The sequence below is a fragment of the Helianthus annuus genome, chromosome 13 (genome assembly GCF_002127325.2).
Source record: "Helianthus annuus cultivar XRQ/B chromosome 13, HanXRQr2.0-SUNRISE, whole genome shotgun sequence".
Taxonomy (NCBI): domain Eukaryota; kingdom Viridiplantae; phylum Streptophyta; class Magnoliopsida; order Asterales; family Asteraceae; genus Helianthus; species Helianthus annuus.
Window position 1 is genome coordinate 116,606,514 of NC_035445.2, and position 12,336 is coordinate 116,618,849.

A 12,336-nucleotide genomic window follows, 5' to 3' on the forward strand; every position below is an offset into this window, starting at 1 on the left:
TTCACGTCTCTGAATCTTCTGTTCGCAGCAGCCCAGGCCCAATGATTCAGTGAAGTTCTGATGAAGTGATAATGTTCGACTGTTCGTTACTCTAATGAGTTTGTTCGTCTCGTCCTTTCAGATTCCAAGAGTCGATGAAATTGCCTGTCATGTGTTATTATATTTATTAAAATCGTATTAGTATTAGGTCAATAAAACTAATTTCTAGTGGGCTAACTTATAAACGAGAGTTAATTACACAGATGGACCCTGTGGTTTATAACATATTTCGCCTTTAGGTACTAACTTATTTTTTAACAGGTTCAGGTCTTGTGGTTTCAGTTTTATCACGAGTTTGGGTATTAATGTTAAATCCAATTAAATTAAGATTAAATGACTAATATACCCTTATAAACATAAATGGCCATTTAGGTAATATATTATATTTCAAATTGAGGGGTCATTTGTGTAATATACTGTTTTAACTCCTCGTGACCATCTTCCTCCTTCTATGATGTATACACATATATAACACACAGATATATGCATGTATGTATTTGCAGTTAATTGGTTAATATGTATGTTTTACATCAATCGATTCGTATCCTCGTTCTGATCAAAAACTCTAAAACATCGGTTTGTAATTCGGAAAAAAACTTAACTCCTTTAAGCTGTTTTAACGGCGGACTATTTTACAAAAAACAATTGACCAGTTCGGATTATTATCAGCCAATAACTGACTAAGGATTATTATCGGCCAAATTGAGTTAGGCGTGATTATTTATTTCCAATTCGCCAAGAATTAATATGTATTGCATGCTTTTGATGGTTACGCAGATTACATCCGATGTCCTTCTCAACTCCCGAATCTTTGAAATCAACTCAGCCACACATTAGAGCTTAGGGTGGAGGGAATGGTCTCGGGGAGTGCTTTGGGGAGGGGGTTTATCGATTGGGGATGTATTGCCGGTGGATGTTCGGTGATTGGGGAAGAGGAGAGAGGTGGTGTAGGCGGTGAGTAGTCACCGAGTGGGGAAGAGGAGGGGGGGGGGGGGGGGTAATGGTGGGTTCTAACTCCTTTCAACCAATCACATTTTTTTTAAAATTATTTATCACTTTTCATGTGTTTGGCCATTACTAGTGATTGAGTGCAAAATAAAGAGTGAAGTGGGAACTTAACATGACATAATATTTTTGGTTAGAAAATAAGTCAACCACTTCTCAAATGGTAACCACTCCCTCCATCTAAATAATCCTAGGGTTTTTGTCAGTTCCCAAAATTTGATGCATTGAATTTAAACGAAACCAAATCCAGACATTTTATACATTTTCAGTAAATTTAATTTCAGTTTTTACAAATTTCAGTTTCTTTGAAACATATCAAGTTCTTCATAAATATTTAAAAAATAAACCCTGTTTATCCAAAAACTGGAATAATTATTTGGAGTGTGCTGTGACATATGTTTATAATAGCTTTGAGAAATTAATCACCGTATTTATGAATTAAAGTAAATAAATAAATAGCAGAAAGCTGTATAGAGATGAACTATCGTTTGGGCTATAGTGTTACGCAGGAAAGCCATTTAACTCTTTTAAATGGGCCATACTGTTGGACTAAGCCCAGATGACTAATTTGTCAGTCTTTACTCTTTAGCAACTTGGGTAGCATTCTACTATTCGGAGTCGTAAGTATTTCTTATTAACAGCCAACAGAATCAACGTCGAGCACTTTTGGGACACCCACTGGACCAAATGGAGTACTCAGAGAATAACCTGAGTCCATCATCAATTCCAGGGAAAACCCAGTAACCCACCCGCCCGTAAACACGACGGTGAAATTACCGGTAAAACCCGTTTGGCTCAAGGATCGAACCCAGGTTTCCCTGCGTCTCCTATCATTGCTCACCAGTGTCTCACTCTGCACCAAATGGGAGTTGAACCTGCATCTACCAAAAGAAATGCAATCCTTCCACCATTTGATCTAGAGATCATTGACGGAATCGAAAGTATCTTGTTTGAATAAAGGATAACAAAGCGTTTTCAAATGTGGATGAGATAATGATCTTATTAAATAAAATACGCAAAAAATATGAAAATAAAAGTATACACATGTTGAGACATAAATATTAGTCATTAAACTACAGAAAATTCAGAATGCTACCTTTTTTTTCATTCCAAACTACCATTAAAATTAAGACAATAAATATTTAGTTGAGCAAAGAGACATATATTACAGCAATAAATATTGAGCAATTAGAACACATATATGTCATTATTGTTTAATTTGCCTAGTAAGGAATATTTCCTTAGTAAAGACAATCAAGAGATACATGGGTTTATACTATTATATTTTGTTTAAGCATGTTAACAATTATTGAAATGATTCATGGATCTATACCATATGGTTGTAGTCTAGTGGTACCGAGGTCTGCTGGAAAATTGTTTGTATCATAGTGGTTGAGGGTTTTAGTTTCATGGTGAACATTGGTATAGGGGGTGTGTTAGTTATTAAAAAAAACGATTCGTAGGTTTATATTTGGAATTAACGAGTTGACGCAAACCCGCGCGTTGCTGCGGGACGTTGACTATAAATATATAGAGTGTCACTATTTGTGATGCAAATGTTCTTAAGTCTATACATAAGGCCACTCGGTGTGGAGTCGTCCAGGCTCGGCGACGCCCCCAAACACCATCTCGGGTGGTTCGTCCCTGTCGTGAATGTCGGCAGTGGGACGATGAAGACGGGAGGTTAAGGACAAAATTTTGTGCATTTTCTTCTCACACACACATATACATATAACATATACATATATATTTTAGGCCCATCTCTCATTTTCTTAGGTCCATCCTCTTTGGCTCATCCTCACACCCATCCTACATGGCGCTGACGCGGAAGGTCATTCTCCAAAGATGAGACTCACCATACCGAGTAGCTTAACATTCCTTCATAATGCCTAACTTCGATCCTACAATTCTATATTAAAGCATATATTTGCCTAATTTTATTTGAGTTCCTGTTTTTCTCTCTTTCTATCTACCCCTTGATATCATAGTTCAAAAAAAACTTAATATGTAGATTCACCTTTATTGTTTATTTGTATTATTAGGAGTAGTCATTTTACAGTATCATTGCGCGTCTTGACTAAAATTCAATCATCATCACTTTATACATTGCATGTTTGTTTGAGACCGACACTCAGTATAGTAATTAAAAGAGACTAAAAATATAAAATTATGGTACGTCTGTCGAATATATAAATCACATAAAACAAATAGTTTGGTATCATAATTTGTATATATTTTCTATATATGTTTTATTGTAATTAGCTACTTTTTAGTGTTAATTTTAAACTAAAGTTTTTGTATTAAAATGTAGAAAAAATGTTGACAAAATAATTATACATAGCATCCAGTTTGCAAAGTTCTAAAAAGCGATACTTATATTTACGACACTTTTAAATTGTACACTCTTATATAATATTTTATTATGTACCGTCTCTGGTGAAGACCGGCCGACAACAAACACCACCATCTCCTCGCCTGTTATTCTATCTCTATACAAAATCTCCATACACCACCGGCATGAAAAGTCCTCGCTAGGGTTAAAACCGTCGCCGGACGTTGGCTGCGCTAGCGGCGTCGCCACCACAAAACCTTCCTCTTTTAGTTTTCTACTTTCTACAAAGCCAACCGCCGTCTCAACAAACCACCACCGAACAAACGCCACCACAACACCGCCGGCGATTCACCGCTACCACCGCCGTTTAATATTTGTACATCCTAAACTTTCAACGTCAAGTAGGTTGAAATGCTAGTCAAATAACGGTTTTTGAAATGTCAGTTCTTTTATCTTTTCTTTAGAAACGGTACTTTGCATATGGCGGTTTAGTTTTGGATGACGGTTACGGAATGAAGCGGTGTGGATTTCGTTTTAATCCTCGCGTCGGTTGTGTTTGTATATATTCAATTTAATTTAATTTAATTTAATGTTTTTGTCGGTTTGTTTTATTTGATGCATCGCATCGGTTTGGTTAACAATTGGTTATTGTTAAAGTTTAAATGAATCTTGCTTGTTCAATTTAGAACGAAAAGGTGCCTATTTTTAATGAATCGATGCCTTTCATTGAAACGATGCGAAGGTGTAGAGACGCAACCCAAGTTATTTTTTGTAGGATTATACAATATGAGACGAAGTAGGCACATAACAAATTTGAAGTGCTAGAGCAAAAACAATATATTCGAATGAAATGAATATCGACATGAATAGATTTTTGTATCTACATGTGAGATAGAAGATTTACCTACTAGTTGAATAGCAGCACTATTATCACACTATAATGTGGGTGGACTCATTAAAGAAACATAAAGCTTAGAATTAAAAAGCCAAAGAATCTCAACAATTGAATGAGCTAATTCTTGATACTCTCTACCTTGGTAGTGGTTTGGTATGGAGTAATTGAATGGATGGAGGAATGGAATAGACGAGGTAATGTAATGGATGAGGTAATGGAATTGATCATTACCATTCCATGTCTTGTTTGGTTACCATGTGTGAATGGAATGAACAATTACTTTTTGTTGTTTGGTATGCGAAAAAAGACGAAGGAATAAAATCAGATGGCGGTGGTCAGTGATGGGCGATGATGGGGCGTGGTGCTAGGTGTCAGTTGTAGCGGTGGCGGTGGTTGGCGACGGTGGTGGATGACGGTGGTAGATGACGGTGGAGGTAGGTGGCGGCGGTGGCAATGGTGGTGGCAGGGGTGGTCGGAGGAGGTAGCGGTGGTGGCGGTGGGTGGTGGCGGTTGATAATGGTGGCGGCGGTGATCGGAGGTGGCAGTGGCAATGGTGGCGTCAATGATCGAAGGTGGGTGGTGGCGATGATCGGAGGTGGCAATGGCGACGGTGGGTGGCGGCGACGGCGGTGGCAAGGACGGAGGTGGGTGGCGGCGGTAGGTGGTGGCAGCGGCGGCGGCGTAGGTGGGTGATGGTGGTGGTGGTGGTGGTGGTGGTGGTGGGGTGTGGTAGCAACGGTGGTGGGTTGTGGTGTTGTTAGGTGAAGAGGGAATGGAATGGGAAAAAAACAGGGGTGACGAATGGAATGATTTTGAGGGAATGGAATGGATTTTGGAACGGACGATTCCATTCCATCGACCAACCAAACACTCTTTTATTCATTCCCTCACAATGGTCCATTCCATTCCACCTCTCTTTCCAACATACCAAATGCTGCCTTGGTGTTAGAACGAGCCATACAATACAATTTTCTAAACCTGTAACTGACGGATATGATCGGGTGGTTCTGCTGGTGATACTTCAGTAGTCTGTCAGTGATCCAAATTTGCCGTTCAAAAAAAAGGAAAGGCCGGCTTAAGGGTAAGTCAAACCAAGCCATTGCTTTTGTCACAACTGCCACTTTTCGGTAACTTTCTTACACTTAAAGTACTCATTTTTAGCTATATTTTTATGCATTTTGAACACCCGAACTGCGTATTTCATGACATACACTTAGAATACTCATGGAATACTTACTTAGGATGCACATGATTCATTTTTATTGAATACATTTGAAACAGTTTAAACAATGCATCGAAACTACTAGAAAAGCACCTAGTAAACTAGTATTCTGACGAAAACATAGGATCCGTAGAAACCATCTAAACGACATCTTTAGGACTCAGACGAAAGTCCAACATCTAATATACATTAAACCCTAACTAGGAATGCAAATGTTTGATTTAAAACCTTCCCGAAGTCCGATAACACTAAAAACTGCCCGAAAAGCACTAAAAGCGACAATATCAACACTTTTCCGCAGAAATTCTGCAGAAATCAGCCTTTTAATCTTTTTGCAACATACAAAAGTGTTGTTTAACATAGAATTCATATGAGGATACATTCGGGTATCATCCGAACCAATAACTACATCAATTTACAAAAGTTACACAAGCTTAGCGTTCAAATAACGATTAACGGAAACAATGCGAAACGAACATCCGAACAATATGGGATCTTTTTTTTTAGTGACCATCTAATATTATTTGGATCATATTAGACTACTAATGGTCACTTAACACCTTGAAACACTTGAATCCCTTAAACATCTAAAGTTTCCTAATCATTTTTCTACAAAAAAATCTAACACTTTAACTAGTTAAAACAATTTACCATGTGGGACCCCCCCTTTCAACTAGTTTCCATAAATATCTTGGATATTTACCCTTTGATGCAAGTTGTTTACCAAGTGGGTCTAGTGGTGAACATGGTGAAAGTAATAACAACTAGTTACATTAATCATCTAACCATTTCGTTACTACATTTCACCTTGAAAACACACACTTAAGAAATCCTCTCAATCTTCATATTTTAGCCAAGAACACCTTCAAAAACTTTCACCATTTTAAACTTCTTTGATGATCAAGATGGAGCTTGATGATACTTAGGATGATCTAAAGACAATACAAGAAGAAGCAAGATTTTCTTTCTATTTCATAGCTTCCAAACATCAAGATCAACAATTTTTCTTTTCTTTGATCATCATCAAGATCATCCCTAGCCACTAGTGCTAGTAGTAAGCTTCTAAAAATCCCTTTTTCATACTTAGTTATGTATTATTTGTTTAAAGAACATGTAATAAAATAAACACTCATACAAAATAATATGAAAATACAAAGAAGCAAAATAATAATCATGATATAAAAGTTTGTTTATGTTGTGATTTAAGGATGATTACTTGCATATTTGATCTAGTTTTGATGATTAGCATATGAATAACTTGTTAGATGATGTTTAAGAACATAATTTAACAAGTGTACATGAAAATGTTTAAGGGTTTTGTTAAACATGAATGTTTAGATGGATGATCATAATCTTGGATTTTGTTAAAGTATATAAGGTTTTTCACTAAAAACAATACTTTTACAAAGTTATAAAAAGAAACATACAATATGGGTTTTTATAAAAAGTTTGTTAAACTAGAAGTAAAGCATGGATTTTGAACTAGTTAACTTATGATATGATCATACCAAAACCCTACATGTTATTGATTTCATCTTGTTAAGATTTTGATATAAATCTCATATGTTTTTATTAAGAAAAATATGAGAAGATTATTGGTGATTTTTATAAGAAAAAGACATGTTTTATTAAACATGGCTAAGTATATATTTCAAAGAAAATATGGCCATTTTTCTTAAAAATCATTTGTTATAAAAACTATCATTTTTGACAAAATCTTTATTAGAATAAAAAGATTTTAAAGAATAGTTTTTATAAAAGCAAAATTTGATATAAATATATATTTTTTTGAGAAAATATATATTTAGTTATCTTAACAACTTATGTGTGAAGTGTTATTTGTTTGTATTAGTTATATACTTGAAAACTAGTAACTTGAATACAATGATACCAATAAACACAAGACACAATACAACTAAGGTCTTACAAGACTACACAAAAATACACCTTAAAAACAACTTACGGACGTTCCGAGCCTTCGGACACAACTTATGGACAAATCAGACTTACGGACAAATATACGGACTATATAAATGGAAAATAAACACAAGACAAACAACAAAGCAAAATAATATGAATAGTGTATGTACCAAAGTTTATATAAATGGAAAATTAAATTTAAAATAATATGCTTTTCGGGTGTTATTCGGGTAAACGGGCCGGGTATCGCTCCATCCCATACCCGTACCCGTACCCAAATATTTTTATATTTTTAATCCCATACCCGGCCCATACCCGTCGAGCTTCGGGTATACCCGGCCCGTATGTTTCGAGTTTCGGGTATACCCGTCGAGCTTGGGCTTTTTTGCCATCCCTAGTAACTATATATTTTCTACAATATACAAAATATATTACTTATGGTTTATAATAAAAAGGTATTGTTTTTGAAATATATAAACATACATATATATTTCTTACCATCTAAAATATATTGTCTTAGTAAAAGACTAAAAATATATTTGTAGAACTAATCTTAAAAATAGATTATTTTTAAGATATTTTCTATACCTTTTACCAAGTATAACATATATATTGTATCTTAGAATATATATGAGTGTGTATATTCTAAGAATACAAGATCACATATAACAAACACGCGGACATACGTATTCCTATACCTGCAACAAAATGCACATTCACCTTCACCTAACACTTTGTGAGAACACTTTTATACAACTACGATACAACTCACGAGATACAAGAATATGTATTTGGCGAAATATATACACTAAACAGTTATTAGTTAATACATCTAAGACACAGTTCAATGAATAACAAAGGCATACAAGTCTTAACACATATTCAAGATAAAAGACTTGTACTCAAGTCATTACAAGACCGAAGTGTCTAACAAATATAGAACGTTTGTAGGTCGTGACACTATTCAGGACGACCGTACGTCAGATCACAGTTACTTACTGATGTGTGTAAAATGCAACATATAAAACACATCAATTAAGGCATAAAACTAACCCTTTTTAAGTACTAATGTTGGAAAAAGAGTGTTTTTGTCTTCCTTTTGTATTTTCAGGATGAAATGAGCTCAAAATCACAAAAGAAGCAAAAAGACCACTAATTCTACCATAAATACAAGAAAAGGAACAAAAGTAGACTGCCCGGACCCTCAACGGCACCTCCCAAGGCAAAAAGAAGGAAACAGAGTCTGAACACGCCCCGTGTCCAGCGAACACGGGGGCGTGCCCAGGAAGCAGCAGAAAAGACAAACCAGTAGAAGCTTCCATTGCCCACCACGGGGCCGTGTCCAGCGAGCACGGGGGCGTGGTGAAAGTACAGCAGGCGCATTAATTGTAATTCGCAATTACAATTAATGAAGAGAGAGAGTGTCAGGCGGGCACGGGGCCGTGTCCAGCGGACACGGGGCCGTGTCCAGCCTTCTGTTCAGCCTATAAATAGAGAAGCTTGGCTTCATTCTCTCTCATCCCTTGGCACACCACCTCTCTCACACTTCATCCACCACCCACCACCACCATAACACCATCATCCACCACCATCATCCATTGTCCATCGTAGAGTGTGTGAGTCGTCTCGGGATCCAAGATTGATCGTAAGAGTTCTTGACAATCAAGGCCATGTTTGCCTAAGTCTCTTACATCACTTGGTGAAGACAAGTGTTTAGTATAATACTTTTTATTTTTAATCTTTTGCACTTTTTATTTGGTTTTGTATTAATGACTTTAATAACTAGTTACTTATGTTGAAGGTGATCTTTCCTTATCGTTTGTCCGTGGTGTCTTGGCGTTATTTTACTGTCTATATAAAATAAAAGATTTTCACCATTCATATCTCCACGGTCTATATGGAGGTATGTTGGCTACCTGGTCGGGGGTTAAGGGAACGGTTTGGTAAGGGTCTTGCCCTTGTTCAGCGTTTAGAGGTCCTGCTTGGGACCTGGGTCAAATTTAGTAGGATCTCCTTCAATGCCCATAGGTATTGGATGGCGGGGATCCAAACTCTTTGACCCCCTCATAAGTTAACTACTATTAATACTATAACCCGGCTATTTAGGACTGTATCCCTGCTGACTCAGACTACTTAGCCGAGGGTAACGTCACCGCCAAAAGCGGGGCCTACCATAATTTGCATTAATAACTTAATTCATTATCTTTCAATAATCCGACCCTTTAGGATTGTATCCTTGCTGACTCAAACTACTGGGTTGAGGGTAACGTCGCCTTCAAAAGAGGGGCCTACTACAATAACTAAGATAATCTCTTAAACAAGTGCAAAAGTGCGAAAATAATCAAAGGTTATACTAATACACGTGTCGGAACCAAGTGATTCATCTTGTCTATCTGTTTTTATTTTATTTTTATTTTCAGCATTTAGTTAGTTTTTATTTTTCTTAGTTTAAAACATTTTTCTAACCTTTTTGATTTGATTAGACGTTGAGGATAAACCGGTATTAAAAGCTCTTGTGTCCTTGGACGACCTCGGTATCTTACCAACACTATACTACGTCCACGATGGGTGCACTTGCCCATATGTGTGCTTAGTGTTAGTAAATATCGTGTTTTATAAATTTAAAACTTGGCTAAAAGTGTAAAAAGGGCTTAAATATATATATAAAAACATATATACACTAACACGCATCAAGTTTTTGGCGCCGTTGCCGGGGACACAAGGATTTTAAGAAAGTTAGGAATCAACGGCCTAATCATATTTTTATTTTTCTTTAAATTTTTAGGATTTTTTTTAGATTTTTAGCTTCTGCAGAGCTCAGCACGGGGCCGTGCCTGGTCGGACACGGGCCGTGCTCAGCAAAGTTACTGGCAGTTTTTGTTTTTCAAGTTACAGAAGGCTGACCACGGGGCCGTGCCGGTGCAACACGGGGCCGTGTCCAACTTCCAGTAACTGGGATCTGGAAAACAATCACTGTATTTCCGACCACGGGGCCGTGTTCGCTCAACACGGGGCCGTGGTGAACCTTCTGACCGACATTCTTTTTTGTTTTTATTGCAGGACTTGGAACCCGACACCATCCTCACGTAGTGTATGAGCTCCAGTTCCAATAAAGACATAAAAGAACCGCTAGAAGAACCCGAACGCTTTCTCAGAAAAAGGTTAAAAGCCAAAAACCAAGAGAAGGTTTCGGGTGATCCACCCCCAATGGCGGACCAACGTACCCTTATGGATTATCTACGGCCCACCGTAGGTAATCTAGGCGCCGCTATCAATGCTCCGAATGTCGAAGCCAATAACTTCGAGCTTCGACCGCATTTGATACAAATGCTCCAAAACTCTGCAACCTTCCACGGGCTTGCGGACGAGGATCCCCATCTACATATAACTAATTTCTTAGAAATATGTGATACCTTTCGGATCAATGGGGCATCAAACGACGCCATCCGCCTCCGTATGTTTCCATTCTCACTGAAAGACCGAGCGAAAGCTTGGCTCAACACCCTCCCAGCTGGATCGGTAAACACCTGGGATGAACTAGCCCAAAAATTTCTATATAAGTATTTCCCTCCTTCTAAAACTGCTAAATTAATGGCTGAAATTAATACATACTCACAAGAGGACGGGGAATCTTTATATGAAACTTGGGAAAGGTTCAAGGAGCTATTACGCAAGTGCCCCCATCACGGCCTCGCAATATGGCAACAAGTATCCACTTTCTACAATGGATTGTTGCCACATACTAGGCAGACACTTGATTCTAGCTCCGGGGGACTTTTAGGTAATCGACGCCCACACGAAATATATAATCAAATTGAGGAAATTGCTCAAACCAATTTTCAATGGCACACTCCCCGGGGAAATAAGTCTATCGCCCCGGGTGCCCATAAGGTCGACGAAAGCACCTCTTTACAAGCCCAAATCGAGGCCCTTTCTTCAAAAATAAAAAAATTAGAAATGACAAAAACAGTCTCGGTTATGGCTTGTGAGGGGTGTGGTGGGTCGCATGAAAATTGGAGTTGCATGAAAGAAACGGACGAACAACAAGAAATGGTAAACTACATTGATAATAGACCTAGGCCGTCGGGTCCTCCAACGGGAACCTACAACCAAGGATGGCGAAACCACCCAAACCTTGGTTGGAGGGAAACCGGCAATAGTAGTAACCAACAAACCCAACGAACAAACTTTCAGCAATCAAGGAATGAGTCACAAAATTTCACTCAACAACAAGGTGGACGAGAAAGGCTCGAAGATACTATATCTCGCCTCATCTCCGACACTGATAAGAAAAACTCGGAAAGATTTCTACAATTAGAATCTAATTTTAGGAATCAACAAGCTAGCATTCAAAACATAGAAAAACAAATAAATCAACTAGCACAAAATTTTTCCGAGAGACCGCAAGGCGCATTACCTAGCAATACCGAAACAAACCCAAAGGCGCAAGTTCACCTCATCACACTACGAAACCGCACCGTAGGGCCTGCAGAAGTACCTCCAGCGGCGGAAGAAACGACGCCAACACATCCGCAGGAAAAGAACTCTCCCCCATCACCAGAGCCTATCAAGGCTCCTCGAGTTCCGTACCCCGGTAGGTTAATTCGTCAAAAAACCAATGAGCAATTCGCAAAATTCGAAAGTTTGTTAAAACAATTGCATGTCAATATTCCTTTTATCGAAGTCCTAACCCAAATGCCCAAATACTCTAAATTTATGAGGGACTTCCTTACACATAAAAAGAAAATTGAAAATTTGCAATTAGTTAATTTAGGCGAAGAATGCTCTGCCCTCGTACTCAATAAACTACCCAAAAAAAAAAATCGATCCCGGAAGTTTCACGATTCCATGTTCAATAGGGGAATCACCCGTTCGCAATGCCTTGGCCGACTTAGGGGCTAGCATTAACCTCATGCCCTCATC

General features: G+C 37.9%; 1 protein-coding gene and 1 non-coding gene across 2 annotated transcripts; both read right to left on the bottom strand.

Moving 5' to 3' along the window:
* Nucleotides 1-4,642: 4,642 nt before the first annotated feature.
* On the bottom strand, nucleotides 4,643-5,122 carry LOC110901546 (pollen-specific leucine-rich repeat extensin-like protein 1). Its single transcript, XM_022148366.1, has one exon. It carries the CDS (start codon nucleotides 5,120-5,122, stop codon nucleotides 4,643-4,645), a length of 480 nt encoding a protein of 159 aa, XP_022004058.1.
* Nucleotides 5,123-10,998: 5,876 nt separating this feature from the next.
* On the bottom strand, nucleotides 10,999-11,105 carry LOC118486200. Its single transcript, XR_004878055.1, has one exon. It is a non-coding gene; the product is annotated as a small nucleolar RNA R71 (small nucleolar RNA).
* Nucleotides 11,106-12,336: the final 1,231 nt, after the last annotated feature.